General features: G+C 41.1%; 1 protein-coding gene across 3 annotated transcripts in view; it reads left to right on the top strand.

The window, feature by feature from the left end:
- The window catches only part of Mysm1 (Myb like, SWIRM and MPN domains 1), a 39,666-nt gene extending 21,561 nt beyond the window's left edge, over positions 1–18,105 (top strand). Inside the window, exons 12-21 of one of the 3 annotated variants that reach the window (XM_048453084.3) lie at positions 1,108–1,196; positions 6,030–6,084; positions 6,447–6,497; positions 7,109–7,183; positions 7,694–7,882; positions 9,203–9,335; positions 11,194–11,299; positions 11,473–11,530; positions 12,850–13,018; positions 15,528–18,105. In XM_048453084.3, the coding sequence (XP_048309041.3) occupies positions 1,108–1,196; positions 6,030–6,084; positions 6,447–6,497; positions 7,109–7,183; positions 7,694–7,882; positions 9,203–9,335; positions 11,194–11,299; positions 11,473–11,530; positions 12,850–13,008 (915 nt within the window). In that variant the 3' untranslated portion in view covers positions 13,009–13,018; positions 15,528–18,105. The other 2 variants (XM_048453085.3, XM_087904860.1) reach the window with 2 other exon arrangements.
- Positions 18,106–18,889: the final 784 nt, after the last annotated feature.

The raw sequence follows: 18,889 nt of genomic DNA on the forward strand, positions 1-18,889 counted from the left end.
TTCTTCCCGTAATTAGGGCAAGCTCGGAGGCTCAGCACGGTCTGCTAAGTCAGGGGCCTACATCTTGCTGGCCTTTTCTGCAGCCTGTTGTGACTGCCAAGGCGGGGGCTGGGTGAGGGTCTGGGCCCTTCATCCTGAAAGGATTTAAAAGAAATGAGATGAAGTATATTAAGGTCCTAGTGTTAGTCATTCAGTAAGCCTGCTTGGATAAGGTACTCAATAAGTGTTACCTTTCTCATGCTCCTTCCCCCACTTTCCTGTCCCTAACCTTACACCTAGACCTCTTGTTGGCATATTGATAAGTAATACATGGTTCCTTCCATAAGGTTGGTCTAAGGATATGAGGTACTCCCAAAGAGTGATGAGGAAAGAGTTTGAACCAAAGGATCAGGAGAAGAATCATCTCAAAATGTAGATGGAAGCATTCTAGGCTGAGGGAGTTGCACAAGCAAAGGTACAGATACAGGAAAATGTTACTGTTCTGGGAAAGGTGCATCTGTTACATTAGAGTGCAGGGGTGGTAGTAGAAATGACTAGATCATGAACATGCGTGTTAATTTCACAGCACACTGTGACAGTAATTGCTGCTGCTCTTATTTGTTTTCTAAGGAAGAGCTCAGCAGTGGTCTCTCCACTGATAGTGAGCAGAACCATGCACTTCCGCTCCAGAATTTTATGATGTTGGGGCATCTCACTCCCACTGTGCCAGAGATGTGGCCTCATGCATGTTAGACAAAGTACTACTTTATCACCCTCAGCCATTGAAATCTGCATTCTTGATCATTACCGGTGCTGTCTTAAGTTGTAAAAGAAAAGTTAGCCACCTGAGTCTTGGAAACTAGAAATGAGAAATAAAGATTTGGAGGTTTTTGAAACTCAAGGACTGATACTCTTGATCGAAATGGGCAAATCGGGAGAAGAAACACATTTTCATTTTGATAAGGCTATATATTATGGCATAATTTTAAAAGTTATGGCCCAGTATACATTAGTAGTAAGGAAGCAGTGCATACTGACTTGGTCAGTCTTGCTCTCACATGTCCTTAGCTGTTTGATTTCTTCTGCATGAGTAGCTGATGAACTCTTTGACTGACTGTTTTGTTTTAGCATCTGTCTGCAGAAGAGTTGGCAAAAAGAAGAGAAGATGAAAAGTGCAAACCTGTTAAATCTTCAAAAGTTTCAAAACTACCAAAAAGGTACAGTGTTATATAATGTATTTTCTTAACACACACACAGTTAAGAAATATGTGAACAAATTACCAGTAGCTTCAGTGGATGCTTTGTATAAGATATACATGGAGGTGACTAGGCATGGTGTCATGCCTTTAATCCCAGCACTTGGGAGGCAGAGGCAGGTGAATTTCTTTGAGTTCGAGGCCAGCCTGGTCTACAAAGTGAGTTCCAGAACAGCCAAAGATACACAGAGAAACCTTGTCTCAAAAAAAAAAACAAAAACAAAACAAAAAAACAAAACCAAAGAAAAAGTAAATTACAAGCAGGCCCGACCTCTTCATGTTACAGAATGGCGCCCATGTGGATAACTGAGTCCACAAAAGCCTGAGAAAGCTTGGGAAAGACTAGAGTAAAGCATTTTGGTTTTCAGCCATAGCAGGAAAAAAGCTGCGCTGTTTTAAAATGTCGGCTTTCTGGGTCGTCCTGCCAGGGAAAACTCTTGACTCTTTCAAGCTGGCAGTCCAGAGTATGGAAACAATGTTGCAGCTTGCTTCCTGGCAAGGACCTTGAAAAGCCATAGGAGCTTTTGACTGTTGTTTTCTCCATATTCCTTAGTAAATTAAAGACCCATGTGGTCAGAAAAAGAGAGATATACAGTAAAGAGAGATTCAAAGAGTAAGAAAACCTCTAAATGGTTTACATTTTGTTAAAAATATATACAGGCTAAAGGTTAAAGTTCTCAGAGTTAAAAAAAGAAAAGAAAAGAAAAAAACGAGTAGCCTGGGAGGCAGAGACAGACGGATCTCTGGGAATTCAAAGATAGCCTGGTCTACAGAGGGAATTCCAGGACAAAGATATGCAGAGAACCTGTCTCAAAAAGCCAAAAGTTAAAAGTAAAAATAAAAGAAATAGAGGTTAAAATAAAGCCACATAAAGATGGAAAATATACAGAGAATCTCGATACTATATGCTATTATGCTCTCTTTAAATTGTTTAAATGCTGAGGAAGGAGCAACAGCTGCTAAAAGATATTTACTTATAAATGCTGAAAATAGGTATTTTGAAAATACCTTGACTTCAAAATTGAAGTCAAAAGGTATGTTACTTTGAAGAAGAGATTTTACTTTTGTTTCCACAGAAAATGAGAGGCTATGGATTTATTCAGTGTTAAGAAAAATCATTTTTAACCAAGGAAGGCCACCTGAAAAATCTCTGGTAGGAACAGATGGCCCAGATGTCTGAGTTCTTCATACAGAACAGATTCAAGACTGCTGCCTGAGATGATCAAGACTCACAGGATACTTCAGTCAGGACTTGATCATAACTCTAAATTTTCTTTAGGTCCCCATAAGATTATCAGCGCCCCCAACCAGCTGAAAGTAGCCTGGAATACTATGCCCACATTCCCAAAAAACGGACTATGGATATTTTCCTTTGCTTTTTAAAAAAAAGAGGAGGAAGTGGTACAGGAGAATTGTCTGTATTCTGTCAATCATATTTTAAATGAATGCTGATTGGCCAGGCAGGAGGTGTAGGTGGGAAAACTAGACAGGAAGTAGAAATGATGCAAGGAGAGCAGGAGAATTTTGGGGAGGAGGAAGTTGGTTCTTCCCAGTCCTGCCCAGATCACCGAAGCAGCAGGATGTGAGCTGCCCCACTGAAAAAGGTACTGAGCCACATGGCTAAAATTGATCAGAAAAATGTGTTAATCAAGATATGAGAGTTGGCCAGTGGGAAGCCTGACCTAATGAGCCAATCAGCATTATAATTTACGGAGTCCTGTGTGGGTGATTTTCTCTGGGACTAAATAATTGTGGGGACCTGGTGGGAGGACAGAAAAACCCACAAACAAGCAGGCTCGACCTCTTCATGTTACATCTGAGTACATTGAATTCCTTGATTTTCTAGGCATCTTGCTTTGGCCTTTTACTTTTCAAAGCAAGATATTAAGAAATGCTGTTGTAGCACGAATAATAAAAACCCAGAGACAGCTATTTGGGTTCACATTTTCTGAAGATCAAAAAAGCAAAGACCTCAGACTGATGAGATCCTATCCTCACGAATCCTAAAGACTGTACACTCTAACTGAGTTACTGTCTCTCCACCCAGCCATATCTCTCCTGTCTCCACCTCCCTAGTGCTGGGATTAAAGACATCTGATCGATCCCAACTGCTGGGATCACCTTTGTATGAGCTGTTTCTCTTCTAGACTGATTCACTCTTTTGTAGCCCAGGGTAGCCTTGAACTAACAGAATCATCTGCCCCTGTCTCCTGAGTCCTAGAATTAAAGGTGTGTGCCATCACTCCCTGGCCTGTATGGCTGACTAGGATGACTGCTTTGCCCTCTGATCTTTAGGCAAGCTTTACTTATCAAACCACACGTAGTATGCCACTATATGCTGTGGCAGTTATATTTCTTTGGCAGGGCCTGGTTCCTCGCTTATAAAATAATTAAAGTGGCTGATGTTGTTTGCCGTGTTTTAAGTACTTTATGTGAGCACACTTAATCACTTGGTAACCCTTTGCAGTGTGAGTATCACGTCCATTTTACCTTAGAAAAACCGAGTGACAAAGAAGTGGCCATGTAGTATTTGGTCATGCTACCTAGTGTGAAAACGGATTTAAACTCAGGAATCCTTAGACCTGGTAGTGTAACTCAGCACATTGTCTGTTACCTCTGCAAAATGGAAATTGAACCTTACCCTGTGGACAAATGGGCTAAGTATTTTTTAAAAAAAGAAAAAAAACCATTAATAAGCCTAGACGCCTTCCAAATTTTATTTTCTGAATCTCTGTGAAATTTAGCTTTATTTTATTTTTATGCTGTTCAGTCTTGCCAGGAGCCTTTTAAATCCACCTGTAACTTCTCTCAATCTTTGTACTTTTTGCATTGAAGTTTGCAATAAAGTTGTAACTTTTCTATCATCGATCACCTAATAAAGAGGTCTACTGGAATAAGCCTGGGAAACCATTCTTCAGCTGTCTAATGCACTTTAACACAGTAAACAATATGCATTTATCTTATTAGCACACAGATCATAGATATCTTGCTTAAAACTCAGATTTGAAAATGGTAGCATCTAGTTTGCAACAAATCATTCCCACCAACAGTGTATGTATATTTACTGTGACATATTTTTCATGAATCCATTGATATTAATTACCTCTTTGCTCATCTAGAACCTCACCGATATTCAGTATCTAATGCTCCTCTTTCCGGTATGAACTGTTTGTGTTTTGTCCGTGAAGTGTCTGTAGCCATCCTCAGCACCCCTTCAAGAAATACCAACCTGCCCCTGTCTGTGTAGGTCAAGTTCACAGACATCCTCAAGTGTATTCTCTCTTCAACATCTCCAGTCTGTCTCAGTCTGCATTATTATTGTTTGTTTGTTTTTTGTGGTATGGCTGTTTTATCTACATGTAGTGATAGTCTTGGCGGCTGGAAGAGTGTGTTGGATCCCTGGAACTAGAGTTCCAGATGGCTGTGAACTACCATGTGGGCCCTGGGAGTCAGACCTTGGTTTTCTGCAAAAGCAGCCAGTACTCCTACCCTCAGGCCATTTCCCCAGTGCCTGAACCGTTAGTTTGGGTTTTTTTTTTTTTTTGTGGGGGAGATGTCATTTTGTTTTGTTGTTTTGACACAGAGTCTGTCCCAAAGTGGTCCCAAACTTGAGGTGTCGCTGAGAACGACCTTAAACCACTGATCCTCCTCTTCTACCGCCCAAGTGCTAGGATTACAAGCATGTCCTATCTCACCCATCTTACTTTTCATTCAGTTAACTTAAAGATCTTTTTATTCAGCTTTGAAAATTCCTACATGTTTTGGACCCTGGGGCAGAAGCCTAATTAAAAAAAATACCCTTCCTCACAGACTCTTTTGTCAGATGGGAATTCAACATGCTACTCTTTGCAAGTTGTCTTCATAGAAACATTTCCAGTTGCTTTTCTTTCTATAAACATTGTTCTGATACCTGGAGATATAGCTCAGTAATTAGGAGCACTTACTACTCTTGCAAAGGACCTAGGTTCAGTTCCCGGCACCCATGTGGAGGCTCACAACCATCCATAACTGGTTCCAAGGGATCTGACACCCTCTGGACCATCGTGGGTACCAGTTACACATACATGTCTACATTTAGGCAAAACACTTATACACATAAAGTAAAATTTTATAACTCTACAAATAATAATAAATTTTAAAAATTGTTCTGCTGTTTTCTTTAAAACTTAATTTTTAGTGGTCAAAGCCTTTCTTAGTATTTTTCTGGTTTGCACATGCTTTTGTATTTGGCCTTGCTTAGATTCCCCTCTCCATCTCTTTATGTTCTGAAATAATGTCGTCGGGCTTTCTGTTTGCTTTAGTTTCTGTAATAGACTTATTTGTTGCCCTTTGTATAGAAAGTATTTATTGAGTCCCCACTGTAGTGGATCTGTTAGGATACTGACAGGTATTGGTGTGTATGTGTTTTCTATGAGACAGTATCAGTGTGCATCTCTGTTTGGCCTAGAGCTCACTCTGGAGACCAGGGTGGCCCTGCCTCCGAGTAGTGGGGGTTAAGGCATACATCACCACAGCCTGACCAGCTGTTTTGAGAAACCTCCTACTTGAACTTCCTGAACAGCTGGGGAAATAGCTGTCCCTGAACTTATGATCTCTCCTTCGTCTGCTCGCCAGCTCCTTCAGTTGCTGAAGTTGCCTTGTCCCAGAGTTCCTGCTTTCTGTCAGACCTAAAAGGACGTGTGACTCCTCCTTAGAATGGTTCTCCTGCTCTAATATTTGTTCATACAGGCAGAAGTGTGAGTTTATATTATTACTAGTTTTTCCAATTAGTAATTGATCTTTTTTCTTTTTCAGCTCACTTGATCCATTCCAACTGATACCTTGTAATTTTTTCAGTGAAGAAAAGCAGGTACTTGATATCAATGAGTAATCACAAGTAATGCCCCCATGGGACAGGAAATACTTACCCTTTACCATTTGTGTGAGGCAATTGTGTGGGTGAATTGGACACAGCAGGATATAGTAAGGATCGGTGACCCAGCCAGGCAGAAGGTGGGAGGGAAGAGCAGTTTGCTGCTAGGACTTTGCAGCTGAGTTTTAAGTCTCATTTGTACTGCACTTTGATTAGTGATGAAAACTTGGTGGGGTGGGTAAGGAGAAAAGGGTGGATATTCCAACTGAGAACAAAATGTTTTTGTTTCTATGCTTTTTTTGGGTTTGGTTTTGTTGTTGTTTATGTTTTTATGTTCTCCTTTCCTTTTTATATTCCAGGAGCCGTTTCAGGTGAAGGTAGCTTCAGAAGCATTACTAATAATGGATGTGGTAAGGATAACCTGTTGTACTTCACTTAGTTATTCTGGTTTCTGTTCTTGAATTTCCATTATTCATCTTTTATAGGCCTAAGAGAAAGTAGAAGACTTTTATGTCAGATTTTAAACATTTTCTTTATAAGAAATCTAATTTTCTTTTGAAGGAAAGCCAGACAATTACATATTTTCATATTTTATAAAACAAATTGCCGTGAGTTTTGCAGATTGTCACCCATTTTCTAATATCCTGTGTCTGCTGCCTGGTAGTGACTGCCATCCACTACATGTAAATCACAGAGGCTCCTTGTGTGCCCTGCACTGCAGACCCTCTAACAGGTGTGTGCATCTGAGGTCATTGACTACAGAGAGTTCTAGAGGAACTCACTCTGCCCTTTGAATGCAAATGGTGTCTTCCTTTTAAGTGAACAAGTTCCATCTTCGCTGTGTGCTTCAAAGCTTCCTAGCAGCAGGAAGGGGCTGACGCCTGAGTCCCCTGCTTCCAGCCCAGCTGCCAGCGCCTTGCTGTGCTCTGTTCAGAGCAGTGCGGCTGCTGCTGTGCAGCTGTCCTAGGTCTTCGCTGACTGCGTGTGTGGATAAGGTCTGCGTCTGTCCTGTTTCCTGTAGCATGCTCACGTGTCTATGGCGGAGGTGATTGGGCTGTTAGGAGGAAGATACTCAGAGGCTGAGAAGACCCTTGAAGTAAGTTTTAATGTTTCAAACAGTTCAGTTACCAAGTCTTGCTACCATACCAAATATTTTATAGAGTTCAGAAAATATAATTAAAATACTGGGTTGTATCTGGATGTGTGAGAATATGCAAGTATAGAACTAAGTATTCAGAAGTGACTTAGCGTTCCATTTACTGAACATCTGTTTCTATCAAGAGGAAGAGGATTTTGCCAGCCTTGGCTGCCCACTCCCTTCCTCAGTGAAAAGCTCCAACTTTGAAGAGCAGTAATGTACTCTAGTGCTGGTGGGTAAATGCTGGGTGCTTCATTTTGCTGAAATTATTTTCATATGTAATAGAAATTTTTGAAAATGCCTCTGGGTAGGTGTTATGGTGCAACCTGGAAGACTAACCATTATCATACCTTTTAGATTAGAAAAATGCTACCTGAGTTTGTAGACTACAATCTCACTTTTGGGGTTCATTTGGCAAGTAATAGAATTGGTGGGATTTCACTATAATGTAAGAACAATCCTTTACAGGTCTGTGCAGCAGAACCGTGTAACAGTCTGAGCACAGGACTACAATGCGAGATGGATCCTGTATCACAAACACAGGCTTCAGAAACCTTGGCTCTTAGAGGCTACAGTGTTATTGGGTGGTACCATTCTCATCCTGCCTTTGATCCAAATCCATCTTTACGAGATATTGACACACAAGCCAAATACCAGGTGTGTTTATAGTGTTATGTACCTACATTTTGTAAATTATTATACATCCTCCTATTGATTTTCATGAAATAAAACATGTTATTTTTAGCTTACACTAACATTCTTTACATCTTCAGTTTTGAAATAACTTGCTTTTTTTCGTATTAAATCAGTAAGCATTGGGAAAGTCAACAATTGAGTGTATGCAGGTGTGTGTGTGTGTGTGTGTGTGTGTGTGTGTGTGTGAATGGACAAGGCAGAGCCCTTAAAAAACTGTCAGGAAGAAATAGGACTAGACTTGTTATAACTATAGTAATCGGAAACGTTGATATATCTCTTTGTAAAAAACAAGTTGTATTTTTACTCACTGTTAGGTTTAATGTGCATTTCCTTTGTTTTTGTTTTTGTTTTTTTTTCTTTTCTTTTTATTTTTCAAGACAGGTTTTTCTGTAGCTTTGGGGCCTGTCCTGGAACTTGCTCTTGTAGACCAAGCTGACCTCAAACTCACAGAGATCCGCCTGCCTCTGCCTCCCAAGTGCTGGGATTAAAGGTGTGCACCACTACTGCCCCACCTAATGTGTATTTTCTGTGTAGGTAGCTATTCGTAAATTATTGCAGTGTTAATAAGAATTACAGTCAAATGATTTGACATCATGTATGTAAACACATTTGTGGTATGTGTTTTGTGTGTTTTGTTTTGTTTGACAAAGACTTACTCTGTGGGCCCAGACTGGCCTAGAACTGTGGTAATTCTGCATTCTCCTATCTCAGCCTCCTAAGTACTGATAGATGTGTACCACCACACCTAATATATGCGGCATTTCTGTTGTTTTTTTGTTTTCAGTTTTGTAGGTATGTCTGTGAGGTGAGGCGCACACTCCTGTGTGTTTGCACATGCGCCAGGGAAGAACATTTGGTTCTGTTCTGTCACTTTCCGTTTTATTCCCTTGAGATGGGATTTCTCACTAACCCTGCTGCTAAGCTGGTACCCAGCAGTCCTGCCGTCTTTCCATCCTGCCCCAGTACTAAGGCTACAAGTTACAGGTGCCTAGAACAGATTACAGTAGGCTTATGCAGATTCTGAACAGGTGAAACCTGGTTCTCCTGCCTGTAAACTACTCTTGCATCCTAAGCCAGCTCCCAGCCATGCTGTTTGTATTTTTAAGGAGCGTCTCTGATGAAGGTGAACAGTTTGGGCCTGAAATGAGTACATAAGACATTTCATTCAGTTGCTGTTATTTGGATAGGGCCCTTTTTTTATTTGTTTGTTTATTTTCTTTCCTCCAGTTAACTATCAGTTAGAGCCATGATAGTTGAAATTAATTATACTTTTCATTGCAGAGTTACTTCTCCAGAGGAGGAGCAAAGTTCATTGGGATGATTGTTAGTCCGTATAATCGAAGTAACTCTTTACCATACTCCCAGATTACCTGCTTGGTTATAAGTGAAGAAGTTAGCCCTGATGGTGCCTATCGTAAGTTTCAACAGTGATAACTTCTTACTGTCCCTGTCCTCAAAGAACTTATAACTGTGTAAAACTACTTGATGAGAAAGTGTGTGTCAGCCAAGGACTTATTGCATATCACCTAGTTAAAGTACCCTCTTTCCTTTCATTCTAGTGTTACCATGTCCTTAGATAAAAGGAAGAAAATATGGTGAAACATTAGAGCAGGCAGTGGATCGTGAGCACTGGAGACTTTGTGTTGCACAGTGTACATACTGAGCACTGTAAACATTGCATGCATAGGAAGTGTATATATACTGGGCACTGGAGACATTGTAGAACATAAAACACAGTTCTTTTCTCATAAAAATATTTTCATAAATTCATTCTTGCTTTCTCTGCTATGGCATGCAAATAAACAAAACCATAACCCAGCTTTCTATTGCCTCCTGGGATAGTAGGATTCCCAAAGACAGACTGACTTCAGATCTCGCAAGTCTCGTCTGTCTCAAGAAAGATCTTGTTTGACGTAGCCAGCTACCCAGCTTAGTTTCTCTGGGATGTATGTCTCCTGTGTGTCTCCTGGTGACTGTTCTGGGTAGCTCTGTCTACATGGGAATTATTAACAGCAGACTAAGACAGGCAGGAAGGGAACTTTGTAAGGAGGTGGGTGGAGGTTCAGATGTCTCTGGGTGTGTGGTTCTGTGTGAACTACATTCGCACCATTCCCTTTCCTCTTGAGTCTGGACGCCTTTGACACTACAGAGTGTATTGTACTCACTTTTCTAGCTGCTTCCAGCATGGAGCCCGGCATAAAGTGGATTCTAAATGAATGTTTGCTTAGCAATTAATTTCTCTTTATTCTTAATCATCTTTGATGCTCTGTCCTTGGTAAAAATCTCAGCACTGTTGACTGTTAATGTATTTTTTTAAAAAGTCTGCCGTACTTTTCTAATGACCACTTTGGCTTTTAATGCAATTTGTTTATTATTTTTATATCCTTAGTACCAGTTAATCGACACTGTGAATTTTTTTGAGTAAATAATATCAGGAGTGGTTCAGAATGCCCTACTGAGCACAGCACATAAAGCACATTATCCCCAACTTAACTGTAATTTATAAAAGTTAAACAGAAAGCGCTACAATAGACTTTTCTTCACTTTAAGTCAGATCTCAGCCTTCTGGGTTTTGGTTATGAGCCTCTATGCCAGTCATATCTAATACAGTTAGTTGGTACTGAGGACATGTGACTATTCACAGTTTATTCATTAGAATTTAATAATTTAAAATTTGTGTAATTCTGTTTCTGGCCAAAATGAAGTAATAAGGACTTTTTTGAATCAACCAAAATAGTAGGCAAAATATACAAAACAGTAGTATTTTACTTAGGATGTGGTTGCTAGAAGATGGGAAACAAATCAGGTAAGCCCAGGTTGCTGTACTTTAGTGACCAGGAGGAGAGAAACACAGCTGGCAAACGTGAGTGGAAGTGATGGAGCTGAGACAACTACATTACCAGAGAACAGTCTGCTATATTTCAAAGTGAGCTCCAGGGAGCTGTAGAAAATACCCCTTGAGCACTTAGTAAAGTATGGACAGCTCAGTTTGTGAAGAAGCTAGCAGAGGCAGGAGACTGCCCCTGGGAAGAACTGCACAGTCTCAAGGCCTGCTGCTTCTGCCAGCTTTTCTTAGGAATGCTGCCTGCTGATCAGCGTTCCCATGGGCGAGATGGCTTGTACCTCGGAAGGTACCATGCCTTACTTTGCCGAGAACAGTTTGTTAACTGATACTGCCCTTTTCTGCAGAGTGAGATGCCATCCTGTCTTTTCACGGAATTGTCAGAAAAGGAGATTGGAGTTGATGACAGTGTGCTCTTTACATTCTCTAGGTTTACCCTACAAATTTGAAGTCCAGCAGATGCTAGAAGAACCTCAGTGGGAATTAGTGTTTGAAAAGACAAGATGGATAATCGAGAAATACAGGCTTTCCCATAGGTACGTGGTATGGTTTGTGGTAGCCCCACATTTGCAGTCTTTCTCATTAAATTGAATCAGAGAAGGAAAAGCCTAGATTAAATATGGAACCCTGATGTCTGGCATCAGGGACAGTTTATTGCACAACAAAGAGTGTCTTTGTCACCAGTTTCTTTTCAAATTCCTTCTTACAGCAGTGTCCCCATGGATAGAATCTTTCGCCGGGATTCTGACCTAACTTGTTTGCAGAAAGTAAGCTGCCTTCATTATTAATTGGCTTCTGATGTGGGATTTCCCCCGTGTGCTATGAATATATTTTATTACCATTAGTTACTTAAGTGGCTTAGTAGAGTAAAGCCAGGCGGGAAATCTGAACAGAGATAGAGAGAGAAAGTACAAGGAGAAAGACGCGAGCCAGAGTCGGCCACAACCTCATGGCGATACACAAAATAATAGAAATGGGTTAATCTATGATGTAAGAGTTAGCTAGAAATATACATAAGCTACTGGCCAAACAATGTTGTAATTAATACAGTTTCTGTGTTGTTATTTGTGTGTGGGTGGCTGGGAAATGAATTAGCAGTCTCCACCTACAGACTTCATTATTCAGATTCCAAAGCTGCTGTTCTTGTTTTTCCCACTGTTCTGTGAATACATTCTGTTTTCCTTTATGAATGTACTTTGTAAAATTAATGTGTTCTATTGGCTAAAGGTATACATAGAAATAATACTCTTCTAGAGTGCATTTGTCAGTGTTGACTGATATATTTCTTAGCAGGTTACATTTGTGTACAATGAAGAACTGTTGATCTTTTCTTTAAAATTCATAAGTACCATATTTCCCTTTTGACCATAATAGTTGGCCATTTAAAAAAATATAGTATAGATCTAATTTAAGTTTAAGTGATCATTTTGTTCTAACTTAGTACTTGGAAAATAAGGGTTTAGAACAGTCAACCACCCCCCCTCCCCCCACACACACACACTTCTGGTTAAGATGAATAGACTGTCAACACTTTTGTTTTAGTCATGTGGGAATATTCAGAAAGAATAAGCATACTAAGTTCTTTTTGCTACATTTGTCTACATACTATTGAAAAATCAACGTGTGCATCTCCAGGAAAACTGGCCTAAAACTATGTACTTAGTTATTTTTTGTTCCTGTCTCTGTCTCTCTGTTCATTTGTCTGGTGATGGTGCTGGAGCTCAGTTTTGAGCCTTGTATCTGCTCTCCAGACTTCATACTTGGACCTACAGTTCTGTGTGCTTCATTGTTCCTGTTGTTTGCTCTTCAGTCTTCAGACGGCTCTGCGGATGTAACCATGTGGTTACAATGGGCAGAGATCACAGATTTGGCCAGAGCCGGGAGCGCTGCTTGCACATGTTGACTTCCTGTGGAGTTGTGAGGGAGCTAAACTCAACCTTCAGCAGCGATTCCGGTAGTCCAGGCTGAGATTGTTGAGAGCGGTGTTTCTCATTTGAGTGTTACTGGGGTTTGACAAGAAATTGTGATAGTTATGCAAGCCTCTTCCGACTGAAGTATTTAAACGTAACCTTTTCTTTTCAACTAGCTTATGGAGTGTCTAAGGAAAACACTGAGCAGAGTAGCCAATTGCTTCATCGCTGAGGAATTCTTGACCCAGATAGAAAATTTGTTCCTTTCCAATTACAAAAGCAAGGAAGAAAATGGACTGGCTGAAGAGAACAGTACAACGGATTTGTTCTTGTAATATTTTAAAAGTAAGACATTGTGTTCTAATCTTAGCATGTTACTGTAAATAATTGAGATTTTAAAGCAATATAACTTAAATATTTTTTCTTTTAATCTATAAAATTCTAAACTTTCCTATTATAAGTAATGTGAGAAGGAAGAGATATGGGCTCGTTCTCATATAGTGGTCACCAAGAGTTCCTGTGTCCTCTGACTGCCTCCTCTGACTGCCTCCTCAGACTGCATCCTCTGACTGCGGCCTCTGACTGCATCCTCTGACTGCATCTCTGACTGCATCCTCAGACTTCATCCTCTGACTGCATCCTCAGACTGCGGCCTCTGACTGCATCCTCAGACTGCATCCTCTGACTGCGGCCTCTGACTGCATCCTTTGACTGCATCTCTGACTGCATCCTCAGACTGCATCCTCTGACTGCGGCCTCTGACTGCAGCCTCTGACTCCATCCTCTGACTGCATCCTCAGACTGCATCCTCTGACTGCATCCTCTGACTGCATCCTCAGACTGCATCCTCTGACTGCGGCCTCTCACTGCATCCTCTGACTGTGGCCTCTCACTGCGTCCTCTAGACTGCGTCCTCAGACTGCTTCCTCTGACTGCGTCCTCTGACTGCGTCCTCTGACTGCGTCCTCAGACTGCGTCCTCTGACTGCGCTGAGCTCTTGTCTCCTCCTGCCTCATATTCCTCTCTCTGTCCAGCCATATCACTTCTGATCTCCACGTCCCTGGTGCTGGGATTAAAGGTGTGGGCCCCACTGCCTGACTCTGTTTCACTTTGAGATGGATCAATCTAGTGTAGCCCAGGATGGCCTTGAACTCATAGAGATCCCTCCTCCTCTGTCTCCTGAGTGCTGGGGTTAAAGGTGTGCGCCACCACACTTGGCTTAGCTCTGCACTCTGATCTTCAGGCAAGCTTTATTTGTTAAAACACAAACAAAAGGGGGTTGGAGAGATGGCTCAGAGGTAAAGAGCACTGGCTGCTCTTCCAGTGGTCCTGAGTTCAATTCCCAGCAACCACATGGTGGCTCACAACCATCTGTAATAAGATCTAGTGTCCTCTTCTGTACTGCAGGATACATGCAGGAAGAACCCTGTATACATAATAAATAAAAATCTTTTAAAAAAATACAAACAAAATATCACTACAAGGACCAATTAGGGAATATTTGTGTTAGCTGGACAACTGGTGTTTGCCCATTGTCCAGGCCCTCTTACTGGTGACAGTTTAGTTACCCTGAAACTGAATTTGAGTTTAGAATTTTCCTTTTTTGTTGCTGCAGATGTAACCAAAGAACAAGGCAGCACTGGATGGAGTAGCCTCACAGTCTTAGGTGGCCTGAATCTGATTTGGGCTATACAATTTAAAGAAATGGAGTTTGTTTTCTCTGGGCCAAGGTTCCTACGGACAGCTGAGGCTAAAACATCTAACCTCCCAGTGTTATTCCAGCTCTGATTTAATTTGCTGATATTTTTTAGGTTGCTTCTTTTCTAACTTCATTTTAAGATTGTACAGTTCCCAAATGAATGTATATATATTTAAAGGAAACTAATAGTTTTCCATTCCCCTGTGTACATTTACTATGAACAATGAAACATACTTGGTAAAATACCCTTGAAGTCTGGAAGTATAAGAACTCCAAAGCACAAAACTAGGAATTGAGCTCCCAACCTAATTTGTGCCAGCTTTGGGATAAGACCTTAATTCTGTCACATCTCTAAATCCAGGAGTCTCAGTTGAAATTCAGAGCTGAGTTTTATAATGTGGTGTCTCTTCAAGCAGAGGCCGCAAAAGCCAGTAGCAGTTCACTCTCTTGTGCCCTTCTCCTCCTCACCTGTCTGTCCCGAGGCTGTGCAGCAGACCTGGGAGCCCGTGTTGATTAACTTGCTGCATTGATGTTTTCCTGGAATGTTGCTGAGTTGTTAAGAGTTCTTTGTCAAATCTGGGTTTTTCACATGCCCGTGTTTAATCATCTTCACTACCCTGAGCTATATTTTGAGGACTTCAAAGATGGCAGTAGTCAGAGTGGAGGGCCTTGAGAACACAAGTTTTTAAGCAACTATTGAGGGTCTATTTTTCCGACTATAGAATACATTTATAATTATTTTACAAAATATTTTTAAATGCAGAGGAGTGTATACAGAGTGCAGATATCTCAGACCCACTATCAGAAATACTTCACACAGGAATTATTACCTTCTTTACTGAGGGTTTTTGGTTGTTTGGTTTTGTGGTTTTTTTGTTTTGTATTGTTTTGAGAGGGGGGTGTTTGTTTGTTTGGGTGGTTTTTCAAGACAGGGTTTCTTTGGCTGCCCTGGAACTAGTTCTATATACAAGGCTGGCTTTGAACTCACAGATATCTGCCTGCCTCTGCCTCCCTAGTGCTGGGATTAAAGATAAGTGCTTCCACCATGGCTTTCTTTACCAGTCTTCAGCAGCTTGAATTGAGACATTCAGATTTACCATCTGTCTCCTGCTGTGCCCTGTCTGTTCTCCATGCTGCTTTCCTCTCTTGTCGCAGTGTCTGCGTGCTTTGACAACTGCAGGTGGCCCCTGTGCTGGCCTTGCCAACCTTGGCCTCCTGGAAATAGTTGGAGCCAAGGCCTTAAAGAAGCACCGAGGAGTGTGGACCCGAGGAGGCATGCAACACAGAAGTTGATGAAGCAGGCTCCTAGAGAAAACCCCTTCCCAGCAGTGTGCGCAGCAGTGGAGGACCAGAGACACCTGAGACCCTTCATCCCACGCTCTGCCTCTTTGAAGGAAGCAGCTGTAAAATAATGAGCTTAGAATTTGTGTCTTGTTCTGCCTTGGGTAAGGAAAATTAATAACAGTACTTCTCCTCTGTTAGACGTGGTGTTCTTCAAAAATAGTACTCAAGAAATCAAATCAGGCCATCAGTTAATCTTGGCGTTCTTCCCCAGTCCTGTAAAGTGCCCATTGCTATAGTTGGTTTGACCTGTGCTCACAGCTCATGAGCTTTTTTAGGCCCCGAGTACTTTTGCCCACTTGGACCCCTTCTGTATAAAATTTAAATTTATATTTTATAATTGTGTTTGTATAAAATGACAGTATTCATATTTTGAATTAAAATAGTCCTTTATCTAAAACTTATTATTATTTTTACTAAAAAATTAAGTAAAATTTTGGTTACATGCCCTGGGAGTCTGAGACACTGTGTTCAATGGATAGTTTGCCCTGTCTGTATTCAGAGGCCTCAGGAAAATGCAGTTAATGTTCCCTGTCCCTTCCCACCACCTCTAAGTTATCTATTGTCATTCTGCCTGGTGGAGCTTTATTCTTTCGCATCCTAGCCAGAACTCAGGGCATTGCTTACTACCATTCAGTCCTGGGGGAGACAGAGACGGGGCTGGGGTGAGGAGACAGATAGATAGACATTTTTATTCTAGTTTCTGCTTTTACAGCTTGTGCCTACTTCACAGGGTGAGGCTCCTTTCTTTCTTCCCTTTCATCTCAAGCCCTTTTATTCATCCGTCCTCACGGCTCCTAGGTATAAGATCTTTGTATCACTTGCTGAAAGCGATACACAGACCCGCTCAGATTTCCCTGCAGTTGTTTCTCCACAGAGTGCTCCTGCTCCCAGACGGGATAGGTGCGGGCTGTGACGTGCAGACTGCAAAAACCTTCGGCCTCTTCAGTTCTCAGGACAAAGAAGATGGCAGCCTCAGAATGCCAGCTCGAGCTGTCCTGCTTTTTAGGTTACCTTTCCCATATGTATCTCCGGGTTTGAGTGCAATGGAGAAGCTGGTAGCACCATTCTGCCCAAGAGTGCAGCCCTAACTGCCCTCCTGCTTGTGTCACACGCTGGCCCGTCATCAGAAGGCAGCCCGTGTAGATCTCTTACGGTAGCAGAGCTGGCCGCCCAACTTCTCTTTTTTCTTCTCTCACCTCTACCACCAGGATGCTTAATCTGGTGTCACATGGCATGAAGGAAAAATACCTTCACAGAAGCACAAATAAAAGCACACATTTTGATAAACATAGTCTATCAGCATTAACAAATGTAATAAAGAAATTTGATCTGCATCTCCACTTTCCTATTCTTTAATAACGCTCTTACAACTTAATATATATTTTTTCATATGTCCAGAAAAATCACAGTTAGGAGAATAATGTATTGTACTTAGGTTATTATTTCCTGAAAAGGATAAGCTACCTCTTTCCCTTATTGCTCCCATTAAATCACAAGAAAATAAAAATATCCAAGAGGAACTTAAAGGATTCTAAATGAAACTAATCTTTAAAGGTGAAATTAACCCACAACACCTGGGTGGCTTTTATTTTCCTCCTTCGGTGTTTCTGTCATATATTCATGAGTCCCAGGGAAAATGCCTGGTTGGTTTTCTCTGAGGTTTCCTAGTAGCTTTCTAGGAATTCATTAAATGTTCTCACTATTCATATTCCTGTTTCATATATTATAAAATTGAGCCCTGTGTGGTGGCACACACCTTTAATCCCAGAATTCAGAAGTAGAGACAGATGGACCTCTGGGTTTGAGGTCAGCCTGGTCTACATAATGAATTCCAGGAATAGGACTACGTAGTAAGAGCCTATCTTTAAAACAGAACATGACAAAGAAAAAAATTGTCCGCTTTAGCATATGAATTCTAAAATTGTAGTTAGATTTTAGCATGGTTTATGCAGCTGAGTCATTGCCTGTAAGTGTGTAGATTGGAGTTGACTTGCACAGTTGTGTTTGTGTAAGATACTGCGTGACAGTTTATGAACTTGTTGCTGTTTTCCCACAATATTGGCAGTTTTTGAGAGTTTTTCAGCACTTAGCATTTTACAGCGTTCTACAACAATGTAACAATTTAAAACTGTTTTGTACATTGAGATGATATGCTACGTTGTATATATCTACATTAAGAATATTGTAAATATCAGTGTTTGTACAATAATGGAAGATTTTTCCCTAAAATATAAACTCATTTTTCCATGTTTACTTGTGACATATTAAAATACCCAATTTTAAGCTTTGCGAAATTATCTTGCAAGGAAAGCTAAGGAGAAACGTGCTACCAAGTCTATGTAAGTAAAGATTTGAAAATAAAACAGGTGGTTTTTGGTGTCTTTGTAAATTATTAGCAATATATGTATTGAATTACGAAAAGAAGGCACTGTCTTAGTTATCTTTCCATTTGCTGTGGCAAAAATAAAACCTGACCAAGGCAACTTACAAAAGAGAGCATTTAATTTGGGGTTCACATTTCTAGAGTGTTCTAAAGGGTCTATGACCATCATGTCAGGGGGTGTGGCGGCAGGCATGGCACTGGAACAGTAGCTGAGAGCTTATCTCATCCCCGACAGGAGCAGAGAGAGCTAACTGGGAATGGCGTGAGCTTCGGAAACCTCAAAGCCTCCTCCTCCACAGTCACCTAAACACCTGTAGACGGGTAGAGAGTGTGACGAGACGTCTCTGGTGAGATATCTGGCAGGATTTGATTACGTGATGTTAGGAAAAGATGGTGCAGCTAGAAATGACCTTAGCACAGCTGCGGACGTAAGAAACCCTGAAAATATTTTGATCAAAGACTAGGGTATATGAAGATGGCAATTATGACAGCAACATACAGCCAGCCCACTTAATTTTAAGTTACAGAAAATGTAAAGTAGAAGCCAGTGAGGTAGAGTCATCTCATGATGACCTGAGTTGTGTTCCCAGGAGTCACGTGGCAGAAAGAACCATCTCCTGCAGGCTGCCCTCTGACCTCCACACATACACCGTGTTCAGATGCTGGTACATACACGTGCACACAAAATAGTTCTTAAAAAATGTTTTAGCCGGGCGGTGGTGGCGCACGCCTTTAATCCCAGCACTCGGGAGGCAGAGGCAGGCGAATCCCTGTGAGTTCGAGGCCAGCC

This window comes from Myodes glareolus, chromosome 3 (assembly GCF_982192425.1).
Source record: "Myodes glareolus chromosome 3, mMyoGla1.1, whole genome shotgun sequence".
In the NCBI taxonomy this organism is placed as follows: domain Eukaryota; kingdom Metazoa; phylum Chordata; class Mammalia; order Rodentia; family Cricetidae; genus Myodes; species Myodes glareolus.